Source organism: Cyphomyrmex costatus, unplaced genomic scaffold (assembly GCF_001594065.2).
Source record: "Cyphomyrmex costatus isolate MS0001 unplaced genomic scaffold, Ccosl1.0 scaffold639, whole genome shotgun sequence".
Taxonomy (NCBI): Eukaryota; Metazoa; Arthropoda; class Insecta; order Hymenoptera; family Formicidae; genus Cyphomyrmex; species Cyphomyrmex costatus.
This window is the reverse complement of record NW_017280199.1, coordinates 24,044-50,688: the sequence shown is the minus strand read 5'-3', so window position 1 is coordinate 50,688 and position 26,645 is coordinate 24,044. Positions and strand designations below refer to the sequence as shown.

General features: G+C 35.6%; 5 protein-coding genes across 9 annotated transcripts; 3 read left to right on the top strand and 2 right to left on the bottom strand.

Moving 5' to 3' along the window:
• Positions 1-1,082: 1,082 nt before the first annotated feature.
• LOC108779884 (zinc finger protein 708) lies at positions 1,083-3,651 on the top strand. 3 transcript variants are annotated; one of them, XM_018547414.1, is made up of 5 exons: positions 1,083-1,163; positions 1,390-1,605; positions 2,585-2,688; positions 2,782-3,101; positions 3,199-3,651. In XM_018547414.1, the coding sequence occupies exons 2-5, from the start codon at positions 1,426-1,428 to the stop codon at positions 3,633-3,635; spliced, it is 1,041 nt and encodes a 346-aa protein (XP_018402916.1). In that variant the 5' UTR covers positions 1,083-1,163; positions 1,390-1,425; the 3' UTR covers positions 3,636-3,651. The 3 variants fall into 3 exon arrangements, with proteins under 3 accessions (XP_018402916.1, XP_018402917.1, XP_018402918.1); XM_018547415.1 differs by having other exon boundaries at positions 1,101-1,173; XM_018547416.1 differs by lacking the exons at positions 1,083-1,163; positions 1,390-1,605 and adding an exon at positions 2,256-2,508.
• Positions 3,652-4,207: 556 nt separating this feature from the next.
• LOC108779861 (GPN-loop GTPase 3) lies at positions 4,208-5,673 on the top strand. The gene is made up of 3 exons (XM_018547382.1): positions 4,208-4,410; positions 4,515-4,711; positions 4,995-5,673. Exons 1-3 carry the CDS (start codon positions 4,366-4,368, stop codon positions 5,563-5,565), a joined length of 813 nt encoding a protein of 270 aa, XP_018402884.1. The 5' UTR covers positions 4,208-4,365; the 3' UTR covers positions 5,566-5,673.
• A 12-nt stretch (positions 5,674-5,685) lies between these two features.
• Positions 5,686-9,066, bottom strand: LOC108779860 (PHD finger protein 12). 3 transcript variants are annotated; one of them, XM_018547381.1, is made up of 6 exons: positions 9,037-9,066; positions 8,338-8,641; positions 7,856-8,055; positions 7,464-7,741; positions 6,254-7,302; positions 5,686-6,146 (listed from the first exon to the last, which is right to left on the bottom strand). In XM_018547381.1, exons 2-6 carry the CDS (start codon positions 8,383-8,385, stop codon positions 5,772-5,774), a joined length of 1,950 nt encoding a protein of 649 aa, XP_018402883.1. In that variant the 5' UTR covers positions 8,386-8,641; positions 9,037-9,066; the 3' UTR covers positions 5,686-5,771. The 3 variants fall into 3 exon arrangements, with proteins under 3 accessions (XP_018402883.1, XP_018402881.1, XP_018402882.1); XM_018547379.1 differs by having other exon boundaries at positions 8,338-8,663; positions 9,026-9,059; XM_018547380.1 differs by lacking the exon at positions 9,037-9,066 and having other exon boundaries at positions 8,338-8,671.
• Positions 9,067-9,431: 365 nt separating this feature from the next.
• mRpL18 (mitochondrial ribosomal protein L18) lies at positions 9,432-11,528 on the top strand. Its single transcript, XM_018547418.1, has 3 exons — positions 9,432-9,759; positions 10,687-10,800; positions 10,892-11,528. The coding sequence occupies exons 1-3, from the start codon at positions 9,566-9,568 to the stop codon at positions 11,121-11,123; spliced, it is 540 nt and encodes a 179-aa protein (XP_018402920.1). The 5' UTR covers positions 9,432-9,565; the 3' UTR covers positions 11,124-11,528.
• A 986-nt stretch (positions 11,529-12,514) lies between these two features.
• LOC108779831 (protein Wnt-5b) lies at positions 12,515-20,992 on the bottom strand. Its single transcript, XM_018547338.1, has 7 exons — positions 20,904-20,992; positions 15,751-16,016; positions 15,469-15,649; positions 14,075-14,186; positions 13,814-13,916; positions 13,021-13,188; positions 12,515-12,860 (listed from the first exon to the last, which is right to left on the bottom strand). Exons 1-7 carry the CDS (start codon positions 20,990-20,992, stop codon positions 12,673-12,675), a joined length of 1,107 nt encoding a protein of 368 aa, XP_018402840.1. The 3' UTR covers positions 12,515-12,672.
• Positions 20,993-26,645: the final 5,653 nt, after the last annotated feature.

Here is a 26,645-nt window from a genome sequence, read left to right as displayed (position 1 = left end):
ATATTGTATATATATATATATATCTATTCTCTTTTTCTCATTAAAGTAAAAATTATAATATGAAGAGGAACAATAAAAACACTCGACGCATCCCAAACTTTAGATAATTAAAAGATATATACTTTAGAAAACACTTTGCTTTATAATCTAATCGAGTCATAACTGCAATGTGTGCAAACCCCAGGAAAAAGTGCTTTTATAAAATATCGATGGGGTATAGGGTACATGCTTGGCCCAATTACAGTCGTGGTCTTCAGTGACCCAAATTCCCGCAGACGCACGTAGCATTCCGATTAGTTTAAACACGAATGCACATGCATTGTGCCGATTTATTACGGCATGTAATAAGAATCTAAGAAGAGCGGACGTGATATTTAAGTCCCGTTATCGGTTCCGAGGAAAAATAAAATCTTTATCGTATCGATTGAATAGAAGCTAAGTGTTTCTTGCGTGCACATTTATAATAGAATATAACCAGACTTTGAATAACTTAATTAGTGATTAATTCTGCAGGATTGTTTATAACAAAATTTTTAATTTTTATTTAAATACTTAGACACGTGTCAAGCTGCAAAATAAAATTATTGGATTCATGATGATATACATTGAAAAGAAAGAGAAAAAATATAAGAAATCCAAAATTTTGTTCAAATTATATATAATTAATTTTTTACTATTATATAATAGATTTGTTTTTCAAGAGTAAGAAAAAATTAAAATAATGTCATATTAATTGAATTGTAACAAAAAAATTACACAAATTTGATTAATAATTCGGTTAATATGACATCAAATTAACATTATTCAGATTTTTATTTTTGTTAGGGTATAACGACTTGTGTTATATGTAAATACTTTCATACTTAAAATAAAATAGATACATAATAATACTTATTAAAGAGAAAAAGAAAAATATACGAGAAATCTAAGAAGTTCCGCTAAAGGAGAGTGAATTAATAACTAATAACGTAAATATTATTGAGTAGCTGTGAGGTCGAAAATAGTAAAGTGAAGGAAGACCATTTTGAATTGAATACGTCACGTTTTAGAATGCGCAAGTAGAGTCAATTGAGCGCGCACGCGGTTATCGTGCGGTGTCTGGATTTCCTAACCTTGCTTAACCTGTAAGAGCACATTTACGTGCATTTACGTTAAAGTTTAAAGTAAGTAAAGGTATGTTTCTCTCGTGGTGTTATTGGATGTAGATCTGTACATGAAACGTAATTTAAGTTATTCTATTATTGGATATAAAGTATAAATAAAATTAGCGAATTAAAGTATATATCTTGCTAAGCAACTTTAATTCATAAATTTTGTGAGTGTTTAATAGTAGATATTTATATATCGTGTATATAATATGTTACATTAAATGTACTTTTTAATTCAAAGGATATTAATTAATTGGAATACTGGAGTGATATCAAAATGGGTCAAATGGGAAATAACGATAACGATAACATTACATCCGATTGCCAAAATGGACATGATATTGATATTGAAAATAAAGAGAGCCAGAAAAAACATAAATGTAATTATCCTAACTGCAGTGCTACGTTTTTACGACCTGATAGATTGGAAAGACACATAAAATCACACACTGGAGAGGTAATTAAGTATGAGTATGAAAGTGATTTTATTATGGGTAATTATATTTAGAATACGGTCCTCACCTCCAATTTTGATCTAATTGATTTTGTTAAATTTAATGAGCAATATTAACTCATCTAATTAAGCTTAATCAAAGAAAGACAATACACATCAATCAAATCGTTTAGATTTAATGAATGAACTTCTGAAGGAAATAGAATACCATAAATCATGAATCATTACACAAGCATAATACAACAAAAGCATCAATATAACAAATCGCTTATAATAAACATCTTACAGAAATAATGACTTTTGTGCATATACTTTAGTACAGTTTCTTATATTAAACTTATCTGTAACGAAATCAGATCATCGTTGCAAGGCCTTACAATCGCACACAGCTCACACACAACCGTTCGGCACCATGGTCCGCTAGGATAAGGGGCGAGCATCAACGATGTTCAAATTTCATTAATCTGACTATCGAAAGATAGTGCCATCTACTCGATGAATTAATCATGCCATCTATCGTCAATTAGCCTGATGAAAATTACAACTTTCCAACAGATTTTGATCCAATTTAGGGTTCATTCCACTTAATGTTCGCAACGATCGCGTGTATCATCTCATCCTTACTTAATATTCGATTACAAGAAGGACAAAATGATTCTCGCGAGCGTTGCGAACGTTAAGTGGAACGTACACTTAAAACAATAGTGGAGCCCCTCCGTAGGGAGGGGCGGAACCCACTGCATCCATGCATACACTTTTAACGTAGATGTCGTAGAAGCACTAGTGGAGCCTCCCCGCAAGAGAGACGGAACTTACTGCACGAGGTCGACTGCCACATATTTCTTCCTGATTCTTTCATTTTGAGTGAAAACGCGTCAAATGAGCCTAATTAGATCAAAATCGAAGGTGAGGACCGTATTCTAAATAATTACCTTATTATGTAATACATTGATGTTTAACAATTAATAATTCTACACGATAGAGAACATACAAATGTATGCATCCAGGATGTACAAAATCATATACAAATTCATCTCATTTAAGAAGACACTCAGAAACGCATAGCTCTATGAAGAAAGTATACAAGTTTGTATTAACATATACTTTAATTAGACTTAAAGAAGTTTGCATACGCACACATATGTATATATAATTTGTATATTACTATATTAATTTCAGATGTAAAGAATGTTTAATGATGATAAGCACTTTACATAATTTGAAACGTCATTACAAGCGAGTACACAGCGAAAAGAAAATTTCCTGTAAAGAATGCGGCATAAATTTCAACAAGAGATATCAATTATCTAATCATCAAGCTGAAAAGCATTCAGAAAACATGTACAAGTGTGATCAATGTAATAAAAGTTTTGGAACTTTGTCTATATTTGATAGGCATCAAAAGACGCATGAAAAACGTTATCCTTGTCCTGAGTGCTCAGAGAAATTTGAAAATTTGGTATTTCTAATTGCACATAAAAAAGCAAAACATGTAACAAGTATGTATTACAGAAGTATTAAATATATCATGAGAATACTTTACAGAAGTATTAAGTATATCATAAGAATGTAATCTCTAGCAAGAAAAATTTTTAGTTTCAGATTATAAATGTGACACTTGCGGCAAAGTCTTTCTTAATAAGAACAATCTAAAACAACACTCTAAAATACATTGTGAAGACAGATTAGTTTTTCCATGCCCATATGATAATTGTCACAGATTTTACTTTTTTAAATCTAATTTAGAACAGCACATAAAGAATAATCATCTCGGACAAAAAGTTTATTGCCATATATGCTCCGTGGGACTTACGACGAACGCAAAGTTGAAACAACATATTCAACGTCATTATGAACCCAAAAAAGAGAAGAAGAACAAGGTACAACGAAAGAAGCGGAAGGATGCTGGTGTACCAAAGAAAAGCGTACTAAGTGCCTTAATTGGAATAAATTTACCAAATAATTTAGAAAAAATGATGATGGAACGAAAAACAAAGATAAACGATACAGCGACAACATCGGAAGCATCTTAAGAAATATTTAAACGATACAGAGAAATAAAAAATCTGTTGATTTATCCTTAATGTATTTTAATTAAGATCTGTTTATTTTTGTATGCATGTAAAACAGGTAGTATATAGTATATATATATACACACACACTGTTCAAAGTTGGATAATAAATTAAATAGAATTATCGAAATTATAAATTATGAATGTTTAATGAAATTTTTGGTATCATTTAATAAGTCTATTTCTATGTACTACATACAAAAAGATTCTGCCTAAAAATTTTTGTCTTTTTCCAACAAAACAATTGTATAATTTGAAATTGGTGTGTCAAATTTGAATCTTATAACAATGAAAGCCACGCATTATCAGAATAAATTTAAATAATAAAATTATTAATAATGATAAATAATATAATGTTTTATATATATATAATAATATGTTTTAACTATTAACTAACTATTAAAAAACTAACACAACTCAAACAGACGGCAATTATACTAATTTCCTTCAAATTTGAGCTTTCTAAGCATCACCTAATCACAGGATGAGAACGGATAAGAAGAAGTGAGAAAGAAGTTTAGGTGGCGCGACTGGGCAACTTGCTTATTTCGCGCATGTGCATTCCATTTTGTGTGACAAAATCAGATCTAGGTTTGGTTAGGTTAGGTTTTATTTATGCGTCTTTCTGGTCTTTTTTGCGCAGAGAGTATATTATACTGATCAACACAAATATACATATTTTTCTGTCAAAATGAGATATGCACAGTTAGTAATGGGTCCAGCCGGCAGCGGCAAGGTAATCAATTTAAATTGTTTATTAAGTTCATATTAATTAAATATTAATAGTCATCTAAGTTGAACAATTCTGTTAATATTTGAATTCATCTCGTTTTTAAACAGTCTACTTACTGTTCAATTATGCAACGACATGCTGTTGACTCGAGAAAAACAGTAGATATTGTGAATTTAGATCCAGCAGCAGAATATTTTGATTACGAGCCTTTAGTGGATATAAGAGATTTAATTCAGTTAGATGATGCCATGGAAGATGAGGAATTCAACTTTGGACCCAATGGTGGACTTGTATTCTGCATGGAGTAAGTTACTTAATTCTCATTAAATACATATATTATTATTTTTATATACTTTGTATCTCTTATTGAAATATATATTTTGAGTTTACTTAACAGATTGCTATTGTTATTTCGTAGTTCTGACAACTTAATTTTCCTTTTGTAAATCTACCTTTTGTAAAATTGATAAAAAAATTGATCTACAATCTGTTAATTATAAGTTCATCACTTTTACATAAAAAGCTGGACATTAACTTGTTATTACTTTTAATGTTTTTATGCAATAAAATTCATGCATTTTTTATAGGTACTTGGTCGAAAATTCAAGTTGGTTAGAAGAAAAATTAGGTGATGTAGATGATGATTATATAATATTTGACTGCCCTGGACAAATTGAATTGTATACTCACATGACTGTGATACGAGAGCTGATAACCATCCTGCAAAAACTGAATTTCCATATATGTGGAGTGTTTCTGATAGATGTCCAATTTATGATAGATGCATCCAAGTTTCTTTCAGGCACTTTGGCTACTCTTAGTGTGATGATAAACTTAGAAATTCCACATGTTAGTATTCTTAGCAAAATGGACTTGCTATCAAAGAACGCACGGAAAAAATTAGATAGCTATTTCGATCCTGATCCATATAGTTTATTAGCTGATGCACAAGATCCATGGAATGAGAAGTATCATAGTCTTACAGAAAGTCTTGGTAAAATTATAACAGATTATAGCTTAGTGCGTTTCTTACCATTAAATATCAAGAATGAGGAAAGTATTGCAGACATAAAATTAACAATCGATAATACTATACAATATGGCGAAGATTCAGATGTAAAAATGAAAGACTTCGACGAACCGTGCGAAGATGACTAATTAAATAAAGTTTATTTTGTAAAAAAAAAGTTTTTCATCCTGATGTTGTGCGTGTGTGTGTGTTTTGTACGATATACTTTTGATCAATTACGAAAGAGAGAAAGTGAAAAGATACTGCTGCAAGTATAAGAAATGCTGTTAATTTATTTTGTATTGCTTTATAAAATTTTCTTTGTACAATATGAAATATTTTACATCATCGAGTTTCATCTGTCTACATACATATCTAATGTGTTAAATATGAATTTGAGACATCCGAAACTAATAGTTGAACCATGTGCAATGATTGCACTTCCCTCCCAGCCTTCCTCCAAATGTTCTTTAATTCTCGAATCATGTTTTATATTACACTTGCACAAAATTCTGTCATCCATGTTCACGCTTTCTTCCAAATCAGTTTTTTCCTTTTGCAGAATCGTTTTTATTATATCAGAAGTTTCTTCCTCCTTAGTGACACATATTTTATCAGTCTTTTCCTCTATTTCGTCCTCTAAAACACGAGTGCAATCGCAAGAATACAGCACGTGATCTACAACCGTTCCATATTCGCTGTAATTAAGTAATTCGTAATGCTTGGTCACCTGTAACAGAGATAGGCATTAGTGAGACAAGGAAAAAATCCTCTTTGTGCCTTTCTTAATTTTTTATAAATTCTCTATTAAAAGGAAAATGTGTGATATCTACTTACTTCATCGAAAAATATAACTGCGTGTTTAGAGGATGTGAATCCACAGCTACCGTAATTGGACAAAACTAGATCACAATTCGGGCCGTTGCCAATAACGAAGGTTCTACAAGTCATGAACGCTGGTGGTTTAGGCTTAGGGCTTAAAGAAAATAATGCGGCTCTTGCCCTTTTATGACAATTTATTCTTTCATAACTTTCCCCGTCTGGATTTAATATTTGCTCGAGTCTCTGTTGCGCTAATGCTTCCAATACTGGTCTTTCTAATAATTGAACACCTTCTTTAATATTGTAACCATCATTACTTGTACAAAAATTGTGATTAATATATTCTTTAGAATTATCCGTCGTAGCTTCACTTTCTGTTTTACTCGTGTCTTTATTCACATTTGATATTTTTTCTTGATCATTTCCCTTATCAGGGATAGTATTACATTTTTCTCTTTTTATTTTAATTTCATCAATTTCTTCAGTTTTTTTATTTTCTATACAATTATCTTTGCTATCTACTTTCTCAATGTCTGTTTTCTGTTGCTTTTCATTGTCTGTAATCTGCAGACACGGTAATGTCTTGGCGCTATTGTTTACAGGCCATATAAAACTATCTTGATAAGAATGCACAGGATCTAAGTGTGGCGGATTGTCATAATGGAACTTGATGCTGCAAGGAACTTTTATTCTTGAGCGACCTTCCAATTTCACTTTTGTACGAAATAGTGGATTGGCAGCTCGCGCTTTACGTAAAAAGTCTAGTTTTACCGCATGCTGATCTATTCGTTGATTGGCATACTTGTCCCAGAGCTTTATACGTTCTGTCACTCTACAAGAAGTCAACAGATGCTGATCTATGAAATGATTTGGATGATTTGGACACATCCATCTGCCAATAGGAAAAGCAGTTAACGGAGGATCCAAGCAATCCTGATGAAAATATAAGGGACAATAATCACAAGCGATTAATGGTGCTTTTCTGCAACTACGTCTACATTCATAACATAAACGAGCTGGTAATGGAACCATTAAGTTGCTGTCTAAGCAATGACTTTTTCCAACTGAAAAAGAACATTGTTGATTAATACAAATCTTAATTTGAGGCAGATTAATTTTTGTAATATCAGTTACGACACTAACTGACATTACAAAATAGAAATTTATTTCTGTACAAGGAGCCAAAAGAAAAAAGGAAAAGTGCATTCAATCTTATTTTGCCTACCATTATTATATGATGAGCTTGGTGGTTTACCTCTTCTGCCAGTTACATAGTCCACTTTATTGCTTCCAGGAAACATTATAGGCAACTGTAACTCCTTAGGCAATTCAAACTCTCTTGGATTTACTAAAGAAGCTGCCAATGTTAATACTTCCAAAGCTGATCTTTTTTTTTTCTCGTTCCCCTTCTCATCAAAAAGTTCTTCCCTTTTAGAAGCACAACGGCAGGCATAGCACAACCATTCTCCATTAGGAATATCTGCCGGATCCACTGCTGGATAGCTGTAAAACAAAAGCTTCAGGATATGTCTTTTCTTTAGAACTAAATAGAGAAAAATTTAACATCTTATAATAAAATTATTTGAAGAAGATAGCAATTGTTCTAATCACACCTACTGGCACTGCAAATGATAGGAAGCTGGACATTTATCACAGCATATGAGTTCTCCACCATCTTTACAAGCATCGCAGAAATCACGATTATGACCACGACCTCGTCTCTTAAAGTATGGATGTTTTTTCTCCTCTTTTTCCTTCTTTGCTTTCGCTGCTTTTGAGTCGTCGGATATCGGTGGTGCAATAAGAGCTTGTATTTGCTAAAAAATATAATTTAAATTTAAAAAAGCAGCAACTCTTTCACGAATGAACGAATTAAGGAGACTGTAGAATTAATGCAGTGCGATTCTCTTTTTCACATAAAAATTCCATGTTATTAGTGGCTGCTTTTCAGCTACGACACAAGTAGACACTGTGTAACATAGTGAATCATTGCATCCTTGTTGTTTGCCTACGTTAAACGAGGATTCTCTGTGTTACACAGTGTCTGATTTTGTCCTTGCTGGAAAGCACCCAGTAATAGATTCATTAATTTTGCTTACCGGCATTAATCCGCCTATCATTGGAAAACCATACTCGACAGTACTCATTGCGAAAAGGCAGTTGCAAATGTTAAACTAATAAAAATGATCCTTTCGATTTTTCTCACAATTACTATTCACTTGACTCCACTCAACTCCACTTTCCTTCATTCCATCCCTTATAGTCTTTCACATTTACATTTCACTGTAGAGTCATCAAACTCACATATATTGGAACAAGAGTGTATGGCGACCTTCTAGGTTTCTAGATTTTAGTGTGTCATATCTAAGTATTCTCATGCATCATGACATTCTTTTAATTTAACTGAAAAATTTATAAGAAAAAACTGACCAAAATTCTAATTAATTTAATGGTCGATTAATTTATCAGATAAACTATCGATAATATACTCTTAATGTATAAACAAAATTATTGATTTTTTAAATAATTTAATACGAAAACAAGATTAAATCACACACACGAGGAATTACATAGGTAGAAAATTTACTTAAAACAATTCTGACGATTAAATTAATCTAAGTTTAATTTTTCTAAATTAGGTTAAAAAAAATAATCGCTCGTAAAGTAATAAGCGAATGGACCATTCAGAACCATCTATAACCGAACTTCGAAATGGCAGCTCCCGTTTTCGAAAATTCTCGACTATGGATTCTGTTTATTAAATGTTGTATTTACCATGGTATTTACATTTTGCTTACATTTTGTTGCATGTGCCTCTTTTACAAATGTCGATGCGTTCCAAAACTTATCGGAGAGATATGTAAACATCTTTGTAATCTGTCCAATATGACTTATTTCATTGGTTGCGTTCTTTTACTGTTGTAAAATCGTTAATATAATTGTTTTAACAATTAGATCCAGTGTGAGGAATTAAGAACAAAACCAATTATATAAGAATTTATCCCAAAGGCGGATATCACAATCAAAGAAGATATTCAAAAATTTTATGCTAATTTTCAGTTTTAGCTACGTCACCTTAAAAATTGATAAAATTTCTCTGTCCCTCTTTCCTCTCTCTCTTCATACTATTTCTTTTATTCTTTTTCTTCTGTATAGACAATCTAGTAAATAGTTGATTAATGCCGGTAGAATGGTAAAGTGGAATCTAACCTAGACTTCCTTTCTGAAAGAAAATAAAAACACTCGAGCAATTTAACTCGGAAGCCGAGTGCCGAGATTTGAGCAATTTGAGTAGCAAGAACACAAAAAATAACAAGTGTTCCAAAAATGTATTCAACGAATGCACGTGTCGGTATCGCTCGTGCGTTTCACGTGCATCGGGGACTGCACGATAACGCGAAATTGATCGAGGAGTGCACGGAGATCGTGAACCGAAATCCGCGAAATTTAGAACGGTTGAGGATAGCGAGGAAACCCGATGGTTATCGTTTAAACAAACCTGGGCATACGTACTGGCACAAGTAAGACGGTTTGTCAAGTGACAATGATCCTGTGACGAAATCTTCGTTTATTGTAATGAATTCAATCACTCGCGCTGCACTGGATTAGTGACATTAAAGGCTGCTTTATATAAAATATCTATAAATACAGTAATATAAACAGCTTTGAGATAAAATATGTATAGTCTACTAAATAATGTGCCAGTGTCATTAATGGGCATTTAATTGTTTAAAATATGCTTTTATAGCTTTGTTGATTTCAATAGTAACGAATTCACTTGCATTACACTAAATACTGGAAGCTTTCCAACAAGAGTCACAGACAACACGATGTGGCAGAGTAAATCGTTGCCCTGTTTACCAATGTTAAACAAGAATGAGGTAATTGCTGTGTCACACAGTGTCGCTTGTTTGAAAGCTTCCACTAAGAGCTATTACACATGAAAATAGCAAAATGTAAGAATATGTAATTATTATAAGGAAATATAAATATTTTAAACGATTTAATGATATTGCTATTTTATTTAACAAAATATACATGTATTATTTCATTTTTAAAGTTGATTACACTGTTATTGTATTTATACACACATTTTATATATAACGAAGCTATATATATATATATATACACACACGAAGCAATCTTTAATATATATAACTTTTATTATAAAATAGCGTAATGTAATACTAGCGAATTCGTTATTAAACATTTTTATTGTTATAAATGAATAAGATGTATGTTACCTTTTCTAATATAACAAATTTATTCTTAATGGTTGCGTTCAGCAGACTCAACATTTTTACAACTGTTTTATGATACTTTACTGAGATAAGACTATTTTTTTAGATCTAAAAGTATAATCCAATCAGCGAGATGAATCATAAAACGGTTGCAAAACTGTTGAGTCTGTTGAACGCAACCAATGTCATGATTATACTAATTCACAGGTTGTTCTTGATTAAAAAGCCACGTCATATTGTGGCTGAAGTCCGTCACTTTGAGAATGGACCTGTTGTTTCAGCTTCCAGTGCAGAATGGGCATTGAAGAAGCAATTATATCGGTACTGAGATTCAATTAAATTTAGATTGTCTATTATTAATCACATCTCGTTTGATTTTTTTCATCCTATTGACATGATACAAATTTTTCAGGACAACTGACAGTTCAGCTTATATTAATATAGGACGAGTGTTGGCTCAGCGTTGCCTAGAGGCTGGGATCTGTGAAATGAAGGTTGATAGTGCATTAATTGGAGACAAATGTGAATTATTGATTAAAGAATTAGAAAAAAATAACATCATTTTAACTGAACCATTAGTGTACAAGTATCCAAATTCTTGGGATAGATACCGACCAGAAAAACCATGGGAGATACACGAATAGTTTGTATAATAATATGAACAGATTGTGAAGTGCAAAGTAAACAACAAAGTGTACATATAAATACTATATGCGATGCAGCCATAATACATGTTTTTTTCTCAATAAAGTAAAGCTTGGTGGTTGATATAAGATATTTTATTATCTTTATATCTATCCATTGTGAAATACCGAGGTTTGTACAATACAGTATCTAGGAATAAAAATAAATAATTGTATCGCTGTTAAATAAATGTCTAGTCTACTAGAGATACAACGCCGTGACTTAAAAACTATGTTATTGCTTAAGGCAAGTACATTCCATCAGATGTGGTTTGCAATGCAAATGGAATGTTGTTACGTGATTCTTATCATAATGACTATAATAGAAAATTAAGTTAAATTAGGTATACATACATATACAAATAATACAGAAATAATTCTGAAAATTGGTGGATTGTTCAGTGATTGAATATATAAATAGATATATTAGAGTTTTTATAAATACAAATTCAGTTTATATACTGAATTTTACCTGTACAATTATCAGAGATATTTCCATATCATTCTGTATATGTGAATTAAAAAAATAATTTTGGATTTCTGTCAGCTTCCTGGAATCATTTTTTCCTTCTTTTACTATCAACGTTTGCGTAATAACGTAATTATATTCTATATCGAATAGTTGGTACCTTTGCTCACAATATTCTTAAGTATCTCTCTTAAGTTCTTAAGTATTCCTAAGTAATCCGCAATGTCGCTTGTTTATACATGCTATTTTGCGGATTGCTAAATTAAATCGCTTGCTCTGAGCAAATAAATAAAAATGCAATGAACACTTTAAATAATTTACGTATAATTATTTTTTATATATAAGTAACTATTGTAGTAATATAAAGAGCGGTGTAATTATGAATTTAAAATAATTTATTTGTGTTTTATTGAACGGAATAATTGATAAATGTCTTTTAAAAAGATGTCAGAATAAAATAACATCTCGTTATATAAATGTTTATAAAACATTATTTAAGTGTTCTATAAGTAGTCATTAATTTAACACGATTTAACATAAGAGACTAAATGCAATTTATGTTTATATTTCACTTGTTTCCGTTAAAAGAATTACGTCAATTTAACGATCATAATCGTTTATGAAGCACTTAATTCTTACGAACACACAATTAAAAGTTTCTTGATTCGCTTAAGCTTTTTTTATAGGCCACAAATAATTTATGATAAGATGAACTAATTTCTCTAATAAAATATAGATTAATTAATATTCTGATAAAATTAATTTTTTTAGCGCTGAGAAAGAATTTATCGCAGTAATAATATTGCATAAAAATATCCATAGATACATACCACACATACACGCACATTTGCGGAAAAAAATTTTAATAAAATTTATTTGATGAATAAATTTTAAATTAGAAAAAAATTCCAAATTATTTACTGTGAAACAATAATGCCGCCGTTAGAATTGTTGTACTGTCAACGGTACTGTATACCTTCGACAATGTGAGGACAAGTTTAAAAAAGAGTCGTGGAAAAGAAAAAAATAAATATTAGCGCGCTATTTGCAAGTGTGTATATCGATATTCTTTACGCAGGTCTTGCATTCGACGAAGCAACACCAGTGAAACTTGCATTCGCACCTTTCTCTGATGGTGGACTTTTGCGTATTGTATCCCCTGCCGCAGCAAAGGAGATTGCAGCCGTCCATGCCGGACGAAGTCCTATTGCATAATCTGCCCTGTGTACCTGTTACAAAATTGATTTTTCGTGAAGAGTGTCTTAGAGCTTTCGGAAAATGAGTTTTAGACACGAGAGAGAGAATTTTCTCGATTTTTTTCTAAACAAAAAAGTATGAAAATGTAAAACCCATGTGAAAATAAAAAATCCTTGAAAGTGATAGAGCTACCTAGTGATCCCAGGGTATCATTTGGAAGGCAGTAGTTTGGCGAGTCGTCCAGGTAGACCAAGTCGTTCGCAGTGGGAACGGAGAACCTAGGATCGCGCATCGATAAACGACCGCGCCGATTGACTTTGACTTCGGTCGCACCGTCGTATTTGTCCAAAAGAAAATCACCTGAAAATACACAAAATTGCATTATAATTGCATCTATGTTTATTCAGATATTTTCTGAACGATACAAGTCTCTAGAGAACATTTTAAAAGCATCCAAATTTCAAAGACATTGATAATGTCTTAAATGACATATTTCGAAAAAATGACAAAATATTTAGGACATTTTTTAGATACCTTCAATGATCGTATGTGTATAGGCATCCAAAAAAGATTAAGATGTTTTTAACCCTTAGTGTACACAATTTTTCTCTCATTTACTACACACGTTTATTTCTATGTTAATTTTCATTTTTACAAGTATATAAAAATTATTAAGTGATTTTTACATATACTTTAACCATCTTTAAAAAATATTTAAAAAATTGTATTATTGTTTATAAAGTTGCGTTTCGTTCGCTGTATTTACTTTTTATTTAATTAATGCACATTAATACAGTTATTATTATTATTATTATTTTAATTAAGTTATTATTATTAAATAAACAAAAAATAGAGACCATTATATTTTGTATTATTAGTGTTTCAAAGAAAAAAAATGTGTAGGACAAATAATTTATCTTGTGTACTAAGGGTTAAATTATTTTTTAGACTTAATATTGTTTAGGGATGTTTACGTCAGGCTTACCGATCTCGCGAAATGATGCGAGTTGCTGCCAGCAGGTGATCAGGCTACAGCTTCCGGAAACGCCGTGACATTTGCACGTCACCTTGGACCTTTTGACGACGGCCTGCGGGGGACGAATGGTTGGCGCATTAGTTTCGTTACCGCGTTTTGGTTCAACGAATTCGCATTAAATCGCGAGAAATCGATACACGCGTATTTAACGCGACGCGACATTTAAAGAGACATTTCTCGCGCGCGAGCTAAGAAAAGAACGAACTTTACCCTGCGACCGGCCTCGTTGTTGTGCAGATTCATCAGGCTCCTGCCCTGCTCTCGGCTGCCTCTCTTGAAACTGCGCTCTCGTTCCCGCACATCGACGAACGCCTGCGTGAATCTGGACGGACGTTCATTCGTATTTATTAATTTCGATAATTAAGTATCTCGTATAAGATTTTAAAGATGAATTACATTAATTATAATATTACCCTTCATCAATGTAAGATTAACTTTAATCTCTGTTTAATTTCCTGTTTATCTTTTCCTAATTCTTAGGATTAAAAAAGGAAAAATTTAAACCGAGATTAAAGTTAATCTCATATTGGTGGAACTGGATTTTAAAACGTTTATAAAGATGTTTTATGATATAATGTTTCATACCCGTTTCTACTAATATAGTTTAATTTTAATCGACTCAATTAACTTTTTATCTCTTTCTAATTCTAAGAATTAGAAAAAAATAAAGAGCAAGTTGTGAACCGAGATTAAAATTAATCTAATTCGTAAAAATGAACTTTAACGATGTCCTTTAGATGTTATATCATAATGTTTTAATAGCTGTCTACGATAGCATTTCCTTACTTCAAAGATGACACAACTAAAAATTAAATTTCGCAAAAAAGGAAAAATTATTTTTTAATTTGATAGAAAATTATATAGATATTAATATAATTCAATATATAATAAAATAATAATGATAAAAAAAGTATATTTTTAACGACAAAATTAAATTATTTTCACAACTTTCAAAAACCACTTTTTTTATTGTGACGATTTGGTTTTGAAGTTAAGTTATGACTTACTTTTGATGATTGATAGGAACATGGATAAGGTAATGTTTACTTAATTTATCCATAGTAATGACTCGAAAATCACGATTCTTCAGTTGTCTTTTTTTAAGTGAAGGAGTAATATATTATATTATAATTATTTTATTAAGTGATGGCTGAAAGAATTTCAGAGAGAGAAAAATGCTGCGATAATATATGTATCTTGAAGAGACTGTTATTATTATCAAAATATATGACGACGGTAGTCGTTATCTAGGTACGCTTGACTCTTGCGGGCTTTTACGATGGACCATCATTAATCAAATACCAAAGACCGGTTACACTGTGTTAATCAGATGTAGAGAGCTAGGAAAAATGATCGCGCGCAGAACATCTCGAGTCGCACGTATCTTTTCGCGCTGGCAGAACATCTTATTACCGACGAAAACACGCCTCAAACCAGTTTCCCCGGCTTCTCCGTGACGTTCGCAAGACGAAAAAAAAAAGGGAGTAAAGAAAGAAAGAAAAAAAGGAAAGAAAAAAAAGGCGAGTTCGCCTGCACTCTTTCGAATCTTTAGCCTTAATATAGGACCAGGGCTTACGCGATCCGCACAACGCGTTCGCACTTACTTGTAGCCGTATTCGAGATTATCCCCGCATCCGCCCCAGATCCAATCGCGTTTTAGATCCTTGGGCCTGTTACTCCTGGAACAGCCGCACGACGACAGGTGGCCATCCCGACAGGAACGGCTGATGGAGTAGACCACTCCGGCGGCGGTGATCGCGTGAACGAACGCGGTTTCCCTGCTCGCTGTAATGGACGCGTTGTTTCAATTACGAAAATTGGATGACAAAATATCGCTATCGCTTGAATATGGTTCCTGGAATGCCTAGCATTATACACCGACGTACCTATTCTAAGTATCGGACCGAACACGGACTCGTCCTGGACGGTGGAGCAGTTCCATCTTCTGTCCTTGAACTGATGCTGGCACTCCATAACGCCGTACTTCGCGCCCTTCGCCACGCTGAACATGTGGTCCACGGACAGCTGGCAGAGCTTCCCTTGGCCCTGAGACAGGCCCTTCAAACCGACGCAGATCGTGGAAGCACTCGCGTCAAACGGCTCCATCGTCTGCGCCGGTTCCAGTTCAGGCAAGTGTCGCAGACCCAGGTTTCTATTATACATACAGAGTAACGTAGACTTTTTACGTAAGAGCTTTTACAATATTGAGTCTGTTTTTTTTTATTTCTGCAATAGACTGCACTAGAACTTTTTTCTTACTTTAGCTAAATATCAAACATATATTATCTTTCATTTTAATAATAATTTCGATTGTACTTAGTGCGCATTAGTGCACACATCAAAGTCGTACGCAAATTGACGTAAAGATATGTTTATCATAAATATAAAAATCGGTTAAATACTCAACACACCTTATTGTGCTAGTAAAATGTATGTATTTTATGATTCAAAGTATTCACGTTTCACTTTCACACCGAGATTAAATCAGTATAATAGCGATAGTTTTAATATGCACCGGTGCGTATTAAAGTGTGACTAATCAAATTCGCTATAAGTTTCAGAAGTATATACTAGAGAGAGAGAGAGAGAGAGAGAGAGTTTAGTTATAAAGAAACAAACCTATTATATAAAATAAATTCAGATTTTCTTTTCTTTTAAAAAACATTCGGTCGATTGTCTTTAATTCTGGGATTCTCATTTAGGAAAAGCTTGCGCAATTTGACGGCCATTTCGAAAACGCCGCGACACGTCGCTGCAGCGTCGAAACCGCGGCCCCCTTATAACTCCTGAAGATTTGTTACGCCGATTATATAAACTCGGTGCGGGGCGGCGGCGAGTCGTCCGCGTCCGTGGGCGCGCAGCGGCCCTCGGATTTCCTCCTTAATGGCGCATTTGTGAGTCAACCGAGCGAGATGATGGAACGGCACCGTCAAAGACAGAAGCCGAGGGCCGAGCATAACCGGCAAGGGTCCCGCCAATCTGAAATTCGAAACGGACGGCCGTCGTCGCGAACGAAGCTTTCCAGCAGCCGAATTCGAATCGGGTCTCCCCCGTTTATTCCCGCGAGGTCATCTCATCGAGAAAAATCCTCGGGAAATACATAGAAAAAACAATTTTGTTAAAGTATCTAAATAGTTAGCTAGATATATTATATATTTGAAAATAATGTTGTTGACCATCAAAATTATGTATAATAAAGAAAACTTAAACGTTAATAACAAATTATATTTTAATTTTTCCTATAATTAGTTTAACTGACTTGCGTAATTATTTTGATGGTTCAAAGAAAATTAATTTCTTTAGCTAGCTGAATTTTTTAGGTACTTTAGAAAAGCCGTTCCTTCCTGTAATTGGCAAAATCGCCAATTTGATAGATTTCGACTTGGGGATTTGAACGCTCGCAATTCCTATCCGTTGACTCCGATAAACTTCCTGTTAGCTAATAATGATTAATCTGTCGATGCTGCATATGTCTACAATTTGCTGTGCGTAAATATTAATATTATAAAGTAAATATAAATGAATATAAATATCAATATAAATATAAATATATTAATATTTGTATATTTTTATTTTATTACGATAAACTTTGATAAATTCTAAATTTTAAATATATTATATTTTTAAGTATATATATATTAATTCTAAAGAATGTGATTTCGCAGAAGTACCTAAAAATTTAGCTAGATACGGATCTGAAAATAATTTTATTTGAATCTTCAAAATGTAAGCCCCTTAAACTAATTATTATTAGAACGTTCTATTTGCAGAATTATAACGTTCAAACGTTCTACATAATTATTTTGATGGTCAACAAAATATTATTTTCAGATCTGCGCATTTAATTAAATGTGTTTGAATTTTTTTAAAAAACCATTTTTTCTATATATATTTTAGATGATTATATATAAAAAAAAAATAATACAGATATTTAGAATAATCACGACAAAAGATACATATCTATGTAACATTATAGGTGTATCGATATTTGCAAAGTATTTTTCTTCTGTAGAGTAATCATGTTTAAAGTTGTACCGCCTTATTTATTATCGGGCAAATTTCACGCTATATGATTTAAAAGAGTACACTTTTCAATTATATATCTTATAATCTCAGGTCTGGACTTCTGTCTCCCCATCGCTTTCGTTCACCGCGACTGTACGTAGCAAGTCGCGACAACCTGCACGGCGACTCGGTGCAACCTGGACGACCTGCCCGAGCGTGACTCAGGTGAATACTCGTCGGGATTGTCGGCGATGTGACGCGACCGCTTGAGATGTATCAACAGCGTGTGTTACTTAGGAATTTCTACAGAGTAACGATCGCAAGATTATGACTCGTGATTTCAAGCTGCTGGTACATTAATTTCACATTAAAAATTGAGTAATTCTCGCCTGAAATATTGTACATTAAATCAGATTTATTAGCGAAAACCGACAACCACTTTGGAATGGGGAAAGGAATGTTCCTCTCTTCTCGGGATGTTTCTTGTCTGGAATTACTGGAAAACGGAATCCCGATATTCCCGCCTCCATCGAGGTTGATTCTTGAGAATTTCTACGGAACAACGATCGAAAGATTATGACTCGTGATTTCAACCGCTATCATGGTGCGTCATTTAAAAAATGAGTAACTCTCGCTTAAAATATTGTACAATAAATCGAATTTATTAGCGAGAACAACTACTTTGAAATGGGAAAAGAAATGCTCGTCCTCGGGCTGTTTTCTTGTATCGGAATTATTGGAAAACATCAGAATCTCAATATTCCTGCCTCCACCGAGGTCCATCCGAAGTTGTCGCGATCAAGAGAGAGAAAGAGAGAGAAAGAGAAAGTGAAAGAGAGAGAGAGAGAGAGAGGAAGAGAAGTCGTAAAAGCCCGCGCGTGAATGTCTAGGGAGTGTAATAGACGACATTAATATTCTGGAACACGCTCCGGCGACGATATATCATTGGCTTTACACTCCCCTAAAACAATGGCGCGGACAAACCTCTTGCGGACCAGGGAAGGGGGCACGCGACAGAAAGAGCGATAATATTTCGACGGGGTACGACCCACGCAACGCTCGCGTGCTCGGGGCACCGGTCGTCGCGTCGTGGGCCGCGGGGCCCGCAAAATAATGCCCCGTGTCTCCTAAGAGATTGCGGCTACATCCGCAGCGACGCGCGTTTGCATATACGGGGTGTCCCGAGGCAAAATCGCGAGCCGCGGGATGAAATGGGATTCTGTCACGTTGTAAAGGATTGCGCCGAGTAATTAAACAACAAGACGATTAATCGGATGACGTATAGGAATTACACGTGAGATACGATAAGGGGAACTGAACTAATGCTTATACGTCGGAAATGCGATGATTTCTGACTTTTGCTCCATCGTTACAGATTAGCCGAACGGAGAGAGCGTGCGCGTTCGAGAGTCAAGGGAGCAACTTCAGGGGGAGAGATTCCAAAAAAAAAAAAAAAAAAAAAAAAAAGTAGACAGGCGAGGATTTCCTTGCGAGAGATAGGGTATACGAGAGGTAAATTCGGCGCGAAGGAGGTCTGGGGGCGATCCGGACGGCACACAAAGGAGCGCGGGCGTCCGGGACCATTCGATGATTGGTCATGCTCAACGCGGGGTAGAACACAGGGGCCGGAATGGCAATTCAGAGATTAGACACACTCCTGGCAAACAGGGCGAAATACACAAGCGACGTGTGGGGACGTAGCTTTCGTTCGTGCACGAAAGAGAGAGGTTTTTCGGGGACACAAGAGATACCTCGCTCGGATTCCCACGATGTGCCGTGAGCATAAAGACCTATAAATCTGGAATCCGGTGTGAAGAGAATCGTGCCGATTCGTCTCTTCGCGACATGCCTGCTTATCGTGCCCGGACGATCGTCGTCGCGTAATTAACGCTTTCGACGCGGAGAGAGAGATCGGGAGTCAATTATATTTTCGCGTTGGAAATAAAAGCTTGTTCTTTGTCGCTGGAAGATTGGAGGACTGCATTAAAACTTTCGTTCTCGTTTTTACCAAATTTGATATATGTATATATGCTGGGCATATTTGTTTCACTTAAAAGTATACAGTAGATTATAGCTACAAAAATGTTGTGTTTTAAAATCCACTGTATATCCATATAATGTATGTAACGTAAATTATAGATTTTCAGGCAATAAATTTGGAACACAACAAAAAAATATAGATCTTATTTTATACGGAAAGAACAATTTTAAAGTATCTAAAAATTTAGTTAGAACAGATCTAAAAATAATTTTGTTTGATTTATGTAAATAATTATGTAGGATATTTAAACTGATCAATGTTAAAAGTTTTTGCAGCATTATCATCAATGTTTAAGTATTATACACAATACTATATAATAATTTTATGGTCCAACAAAATTATTTTTAGATTTGTATCTAACTAATTTTTAGATACTTCAGCAAAACTGTTATTTTCGTAATTTTTTTGTATATCATTCAACGATTCGAGACAGTAATATGACTACAATGTGAATAAAATAACGTTGTTGATTCATATAATAATCGAGTTCGATTGACACCAAGATTTGCGATCTCCTCTTTAACGAAGAATGTAAAGAAGCATAAATCATTTAAGATAAACTGCTCGTTTAGCAATTCAGTGACTTAATTATTGCTTTAAATAAATGTATTTATTCGCTTGCCTCTCAGTGCTTCACGCCCGTATGTACACTAGAATTCAAATTATCCCAAGCCAATATCGGAAATCACGGCAACTAGATCGTCGAAAATTTCAATGAAACAACGTACAGATAATGAAGCTTTCACCGTAAGAACGGCACCCTACCGGTGCTACAGTTCATCCTTCGATCGGCGATATGTAGGGCACCCCTTGTCCTTCGACGTCAGCTTATTTTAAGAGTCGCGCGAGCCTAATGAAAAAAAGTAATCGCGTCCCATGTAACTATAAATACGCGCATAAAGCTAATTGATACCTTCGATCGCCCGATTGGAAAAAAAAAGGAAAGGAAAAAATTGTCGCAATCGCGCGAAAGATATAATGAAAGATACTTACATCCAGGTCCCCGGTACCGTCGTAGCGGCGGCGACAGCGACCATCAGCGATCGCAAGATCACGAGAGGACCATTGCCTCGCATCGTCATCCTTCTCCTTCACCCCCTGCAAGCATCGAAGGAAATCATCAATTTCGTATTACAAGTATTCGCACAGCGAGCGGAGGCACCGTATTAATCGCTTCATTAGGAAGACCGCCGGCGCAGTCGGCCGTGAATCGTGCCTATCCGAACGAAAAAGGTGCGGTGACCGCGGAACGGTGAAATCAAGGTCAGATCGATGCATCATACGGTCGTTAGCGGAAAAATCGAGTCTCAATTATAAATGCCGAGCTTTAATTAAAAGTGGAGCCTGGAAATGCGAGGAATAGCGTACGTGTCGCACGTTTAGAAAAGCTATAAGCAAAATTATATTAACAATGATACCTGTTAAGAATTTGATAATTTGTTTGGATATGTGTGTGTGTAATAAAGATTACAATTCTCTCCACGATCGTTCGTAGAATAATATAATTATGGAAGACTGCGGCATCTGTCGTATATACTAGTTCTCGAGACTTCAAACATAGTAAGCTGATCATAAATAGTCTACTTCTGCGATCGGATTAATTATACGATTTACTCATTAAAGATACATATCATTATTTAAACACAAATAAAAATAATTCATGGTCGTGTTTGATCCTGTCCAGACTCGGTAAGATATCGCGAAGATATATCGCTATCGAGAACAGAGCTCGCATTTTCAAGCAGACCGTGCAATCTTTCTCGATGTCCAGATCGAACTCGTGTTTAGCCGAAAGTATACGACAACGTGATATGGGACCAACTGATAGACTCTGTGAATCATAACTCAACGCCCGCTGAATATCAACAGTTTGTGCAACGTGAGAGCGACACCATATATATATATATATATGTATATATACTAGCGCGTGCAAGGTGTAACGTCGAAGTGGTGTACCATAATCGTCCCTCGGGGACTCGGTTGTCCCTTTATCCGTCCCGAGGTCAAGTCGCGTGTAGCGAAGCTGGCTCTGCTCACCCACGGGCGAACAGTGACGTAGCCGAAACGTGCGCGAGCCCGTGTGCGAAGCTCGCGTGGAGCCGCTCCTACGTCCACTTTTCGTCAACGTCAAGTATCATCTTACAACCACATTATGTAAATAGCGTCGCGAGTAAACCCTTTTAACATAACGGTGTCAGAGACTTCGTCAATCCGATTTAATCATTAGTCCAGTATCTCGCACAAGAGATGATTCTGAGGACATATATCCTCTTGGGACATCCTATGGGCGTCCTGAGGACATCACTCGGACAACTGTGTCGTGTGAGAGATATGTCCCGAACGTTTTAAAATATTTCAAGCGTCGATCGCGCGCGGGATTCCTCTCATCGTGGCACGCGTGATCATTTCTGCACGGAATTCTCTATATATGTGGCAAGGAAAGGTGAAAGACGGTAGCTCCTTGGCAGCTTTCGCGGACCGCTAGCTCTCACCATAAGCGCGGTGGCTAATACATCCCTGCCGCGGAACTGGTATACGTACACAGGTACGCAGGTGTACACAAGTACATATGTATAATACTTATACAGCACATCGCCGTCTATCTAGCCCACGCGATCGGCCCGGCGATATTAGCTGGCGCATATATAAAACGCATTTGCGATCACGGCGGGAATGTAAACGACGCGCACTTCGGCGTACGCGTCCCCGCGCCGCGGACCGGCCGCGGATTATCAGCGGTAAGGTATCTCGTTGGAGGCTGGAGGCTGAACAAGACATGTCCGGGCGATATAGGATGCAATAAGCGGCGTTTGCGTTCCGCAACGGAATGAGCCAATTGCCAATTCCATATGGTTGCGCCGTACACGAGTATATAGTTATAATGAGTATAGCGGACGGAGGAGAAGGCAGAAAGGGAAAGAGCGAGAATCTCAAATCTAATATTAGGTGCACGTGCATAACGACGCACTTTGCTCGGCTACTCGAACAGTCGCGCTTGCATAATCCCCGCGACAGAAGCCGGTAACACGTTAGCTGCCGAATCGTAAAATGTGATCGTAACGTGAGGGCGATTAAAACGTTCGGATATTCAGCGGGCGGCGGTTTACATTCGCTGTTAACGCGATGTATTTTCGGTAGATTCTTTTTCGAGGAAGTGACAAGAAAGAACGATGAGTGATATGCGAAATTCCATTTCTTCTCTATTCTCTTGTCTGTTTCAAATTATACCCCAGGTTATAGAATGACTTCCTACAACACTTAAGAATGAACTTACATCCAAAGAATACGTCAAGTCGAGGGAAAGTCAAAATGTTTATTTTGATGTTGTGAAAATCAAAATGATTCTTGATTGACTTTTACGTGTTCCTTAGATTACTCAAATAATAAATACGGTCATGATAATGTCTTCATTAATATAATATAAACTTCTGTCTTTTCTATTATACTTGAGACACGACTCGTTTTAAGCACCGAGTTTAAAACGAGCTTAATGAATTGCTTAATGCTCGTTTCACTGCGCGCTCTGCGCTTACCGTATAATTGGCGTTATCTCAAGTTTTTCTAATAGCGAATTTATCCGAGATGGGGCAGATAAAATGTCGATTCGGTTGCCACACAGTTCCGGAGTGCAATCGCGGAAAAGTCGCGTGAGGAAAAAGAGAAGCAAAATTCGTATAAGGATCTCGAGGCAGATTAGAGTCGTCGATACAGGTAGGCCGTTAATTGTATTCACTATAGATAAGATAGCGCACGAGAAAGCATTCGAAGGTCCGAGTCGCGTCAAACAGTCCCCCCTCCCCCCCGCTCGGGAGGGCAATAGGCTCTAGATTTTCACGGAGCGCGCCAAGACGACGACTCGAGCCCTCTTAACGAAGCTGGAAGCTAAGGACGGAGTGTACACACACTTGAGGTGCACGTACGCAGAGGAAAACGAAGAGTCTATACCGAGAGAATGGCCGGAAGGAACGAGACGTAGGGCAAAGAGGAGGACAAGGGATGCAGAAGGAGCCTCCACAAACAGCGGGAAAGAGAGGAAGAAGAAAGACGAAAGAAAGAGGAAGGCCGGAGGAAAGGCGCAGTGAAGATCGGAGAACTGGACGCGCGGAGAAGCACGCGAGTACAGTGAGACCGGTCGACGATTGTCAATACAGCCTTGCACGAGGAATACGACTTATATATGCTAGAACAATTCAATAGGAGGAAAAAGCAGTCAACTGTGGAAAGACAAACTCCGAGATAGAGGATCGTTTTGCTTTTTAGGAGTGCACGATGGGAGGACTTCGCATAATCAAAGGATCTGCAATACAACATGTGTATGTACACGGAGGTGCGTTGTTTTGTATAAAAACTGATGACGTGAAATCGATGGAAATAGAGGGTGTTTTTTAAAATAAATTTTAGTCGCCTCTTATAAGATATGGACTCTGTCAACCAAGACGTGGAAAAAAATATTGCTTACGAAAATGTACGAAAATATAATAGTATAATTTTCATTACGTATAGTATAGATTTCTATTATAGTTTTCATACGCGATAACACTTTTCAAGAATTAAGCCCTTTTGCTCGATTATACGTCGAATTAATCTCATGATATATTTTTTAAGCGAAAAGCAGAGCGAAGTGTTCGATGAAAGATTACTCGAGGCGCTATTTGATAAAACCGATCGAACGAGCGAAAGCGACCGAGGTGAGTGGAGAGTACTCGGGAAGATTGCAACGACGCTGAAGAGTAATTACGTACATTAAGAGAGGGAGAGAGTCCCTTTTTACAGACACGCGAAAGGAACACAAAAGGCCCTCGTTGGACATTGTAATCGTTGATTACGCTCACTGTACATGCGTAGGTATCCCGCCACTCCATCCAATCGTAACTCATAACTTTTACGACGCTTTCGTGAAGGTACCTTATTAACATTCAGCCGCACTAATTTATCCTCGGGAGAACTGACTTTTAATTGGGAGGTATCGGCGTAACGACGTCGTACCTTCTCGTTTTGAATCGTAACGCACGTGACTATAAACAGTACAGGAACTCACAGATTTTCTGACGGATCAGGTTTATGGTACCTATTAATATTAATGATAATTCGATAATAATAACGAACCGAATTGTAGATAAGATCCGTCGGCTGATCGTGAAAAATCTGAGTAGTTATGAGTAGTAATGAGTAGTAATGATTGTTTTCTCTCTTTTCAACGTTCGAATATATATTTATTTCAAGTACAAAAATTTTTGGAGATTTTTTGGAGAAGCAACGCGAACAAACCTTGTGGAAAATTAGGTCGAGATTTTTTAATTCGAGGAGGGTAGTTGAGTAATACGAATTATTGAGCTTATTTTGTTTTAATTAATCTTTTTTACTATACAGCTAAATTATAAAACCACATATATTTAATGTATTAATTAATTTTATTTTTTTCGTAAAATTATAAACCAATTCTTCACACATCATACATATACACAAACTGGAAAAACTGAAATTTATATTATAACATAGTCTTGGAGTCTCAGAAAATCTTGCTATACTTTCACCTTCAATTCTTTTTTCTTCTAAATTGAATTTCTTGAATACTCGTTATATCATAGTCCGTTTAAGCGGTTTTATTTATATGGTATTTGTTCTTTAAGATTTAGAGGGGGAGATCCACGGGTTCACTATTTTAGCTACGCCCATAATTGGAGAAAGAAATGTCAGCTTTTTACATTTTCGTCCTAGAGAAAAAATTATATAATGGCTATCCTTCATGATCAGCAAATTATATCTAATTCAGTTCTTTTATTATTTTCATTGGCAAAAATTTAACAAAAAAAAAAACTTTTTCGCTCTAAAGAAAAAGTTACACGATTGATATGCAGTTTCGGAAATTATCGACGTTTATTGAAACTAAAGTCGTTTTGATTTCTCGTTGATTTTTATGTGCTCCTTGATTGTCAACGTCGACGTCAAACTCTTCCCCGCGTGATCGCGAGAATTCAGAATAATCGCGATTCGATCTAAGGTAATGGAGTATACAGCCGTTGTTCATCATCGTCGTATTACGAAGTCCAGATCGCGAGCCACGCCATCGTTATACTGCCGCGTCTCTAAACGTTCTACAAAATGATCCTACGGTGATTACACCTCCGAGGCCAGTTCAATGCCAGTTCGTCGTACGACCCCGTCAGGCTCCCACACACAAAGAGAAACGCATAATCGTCGATGATGCGTCGCGTGAAATATTTTACTCTGCGAATATTTTCGTGCGGCGCGACAGTACGTGATCGTAAAACGCGACAGTTTTAAAACGCGCTTTTCACCTCGTTTAAAAGGCATCGTCGCAGCGAGCATGTTGCGACGTGATATTATTCACCCGATAACGACCGTCATTAAACACAACAATCTCGATACTCTTAGCGAGAGATTAAGTTCCTCCTCTTTTCGCGTCGCGCGATCGTACTATTTTCTGACTATTGTCCAAAGATACGTATCGTCTATAAAATTGCTAATACTTCACCTTTTGAGGTGATTACTTTAATTTACAATGCGTTCGTGTTTATATAATTTTATGATTTTATCTTGCACGTCCAAAGATCTTATTATTATTAATCTTAGTGCAAAACAGATTGGAAGCGAGTAAGAAAATTTAGTTTGAATATTACATTTTTTCAAGAAGACAAAAATGCAATGAGCTCTCGTTTAGAAAAATTATTGGTATCACAAAACTCGAAATATTAAGGTCCAATATCAGATTTT

Coding starts and splice junctions, on each gene's coding strand:
- LOC108779884 (XM_018547414.1), top strand. CDS start 1,426: ATGGGTCAAATGGGAAATAACGATAACGATAACATTACATCCGATTGC. Junction 2,689..2,781: donor TCTATGAAGAAAGTATACAA/GTTTGTATTAAC, acceptor TATTAATTTCAG/ATGTAAAGAATGTTTAATGA. Junction 3,102..3,198: donor AAAAGCAAAACATGTAACAA/GTATGTATTACA, acceptor AAAAATTTTTAG/TTTCAGATTATAAATGTGAC.
- LOC108779861 (XM_018547382.1), top strand. CDS start 4,366: ATGAGATATGCACAGTTAGTAATGGGTCCAGCCGGCAGCGGCAAG. Junction 4,411..4,514: donor GTCCAGCCGGCAGCGGCAAG/GTAATCAATTTA, acceptor GTTTTTAAACAG/TCTACTTACTGTTCAATTAT. Junction 4,712..4,994: donor GGACTTGTATTCTGCATGGA/GTAAGTTACTTA, acceptor CATTTTTTATAG/GTACTTGGTCGAAAATTCAA.
- LOC108779860 (XM_018547381.1), bottom strand. CDS start 8,385: ATGAGTACTGTCGAGTATGGTTTTCCAATGATAGGCGGATTAATGCCG. Junction 7,742..7,855: donor TCCTATCATTTGCAGTGCCA/GTAGGTGTGATT, acceptor TTTGTTTTACAG/CTATCCAGCAGTGGATCCGG. Junction 6,147..6,253: donor CAGTTATATTTTTCGATGAA/GTAAGTAGATAT, acceptor TCTCTGTTACAG/GTGACCAAGCATTACGAATT.
- mRpL18 (XM_018547418.1), top strand. CDS start 9,566: ATGTATTCAACGAATGCACGTGTCGGTATCGCTCGTGCGTTTCACGTG. Junction 9,760..10,686: donor GGGCATACGTACTGGCACAA/GTAAGACGGTTT, acceptor ACTAATTCACAG/GTTGTTCTTGATTAAAAAGC. Junction 10,801..10,891: donor TTGAAGAAGCAATTATATCG/GTACTGAGATTC, acceptor CAAATTTTTCAG/GACAACTGACAGTTCAGCTT.
- LOC108779831 (XM_018547338.1), bottom strand. CDS start 20,992: ATGACGATGCGAGGCAATGGTCCTCTCGTGATCTTGCGATCGCTGATG. Junction 15,650..15,750: donor CGGTCCGATACTTAGAATAG/GTACGTCGGTGT, acceptor CGTCCATTACAG/CGAGCAGGGAAACCGCGTTC. Junction 13,189..13,813: donor CGCATCATTTCGCGAGATCG/GTAAGCCTGACG, acceptor GTGTATTTTCAG/GTGATTTTCTTTTGGACAAA.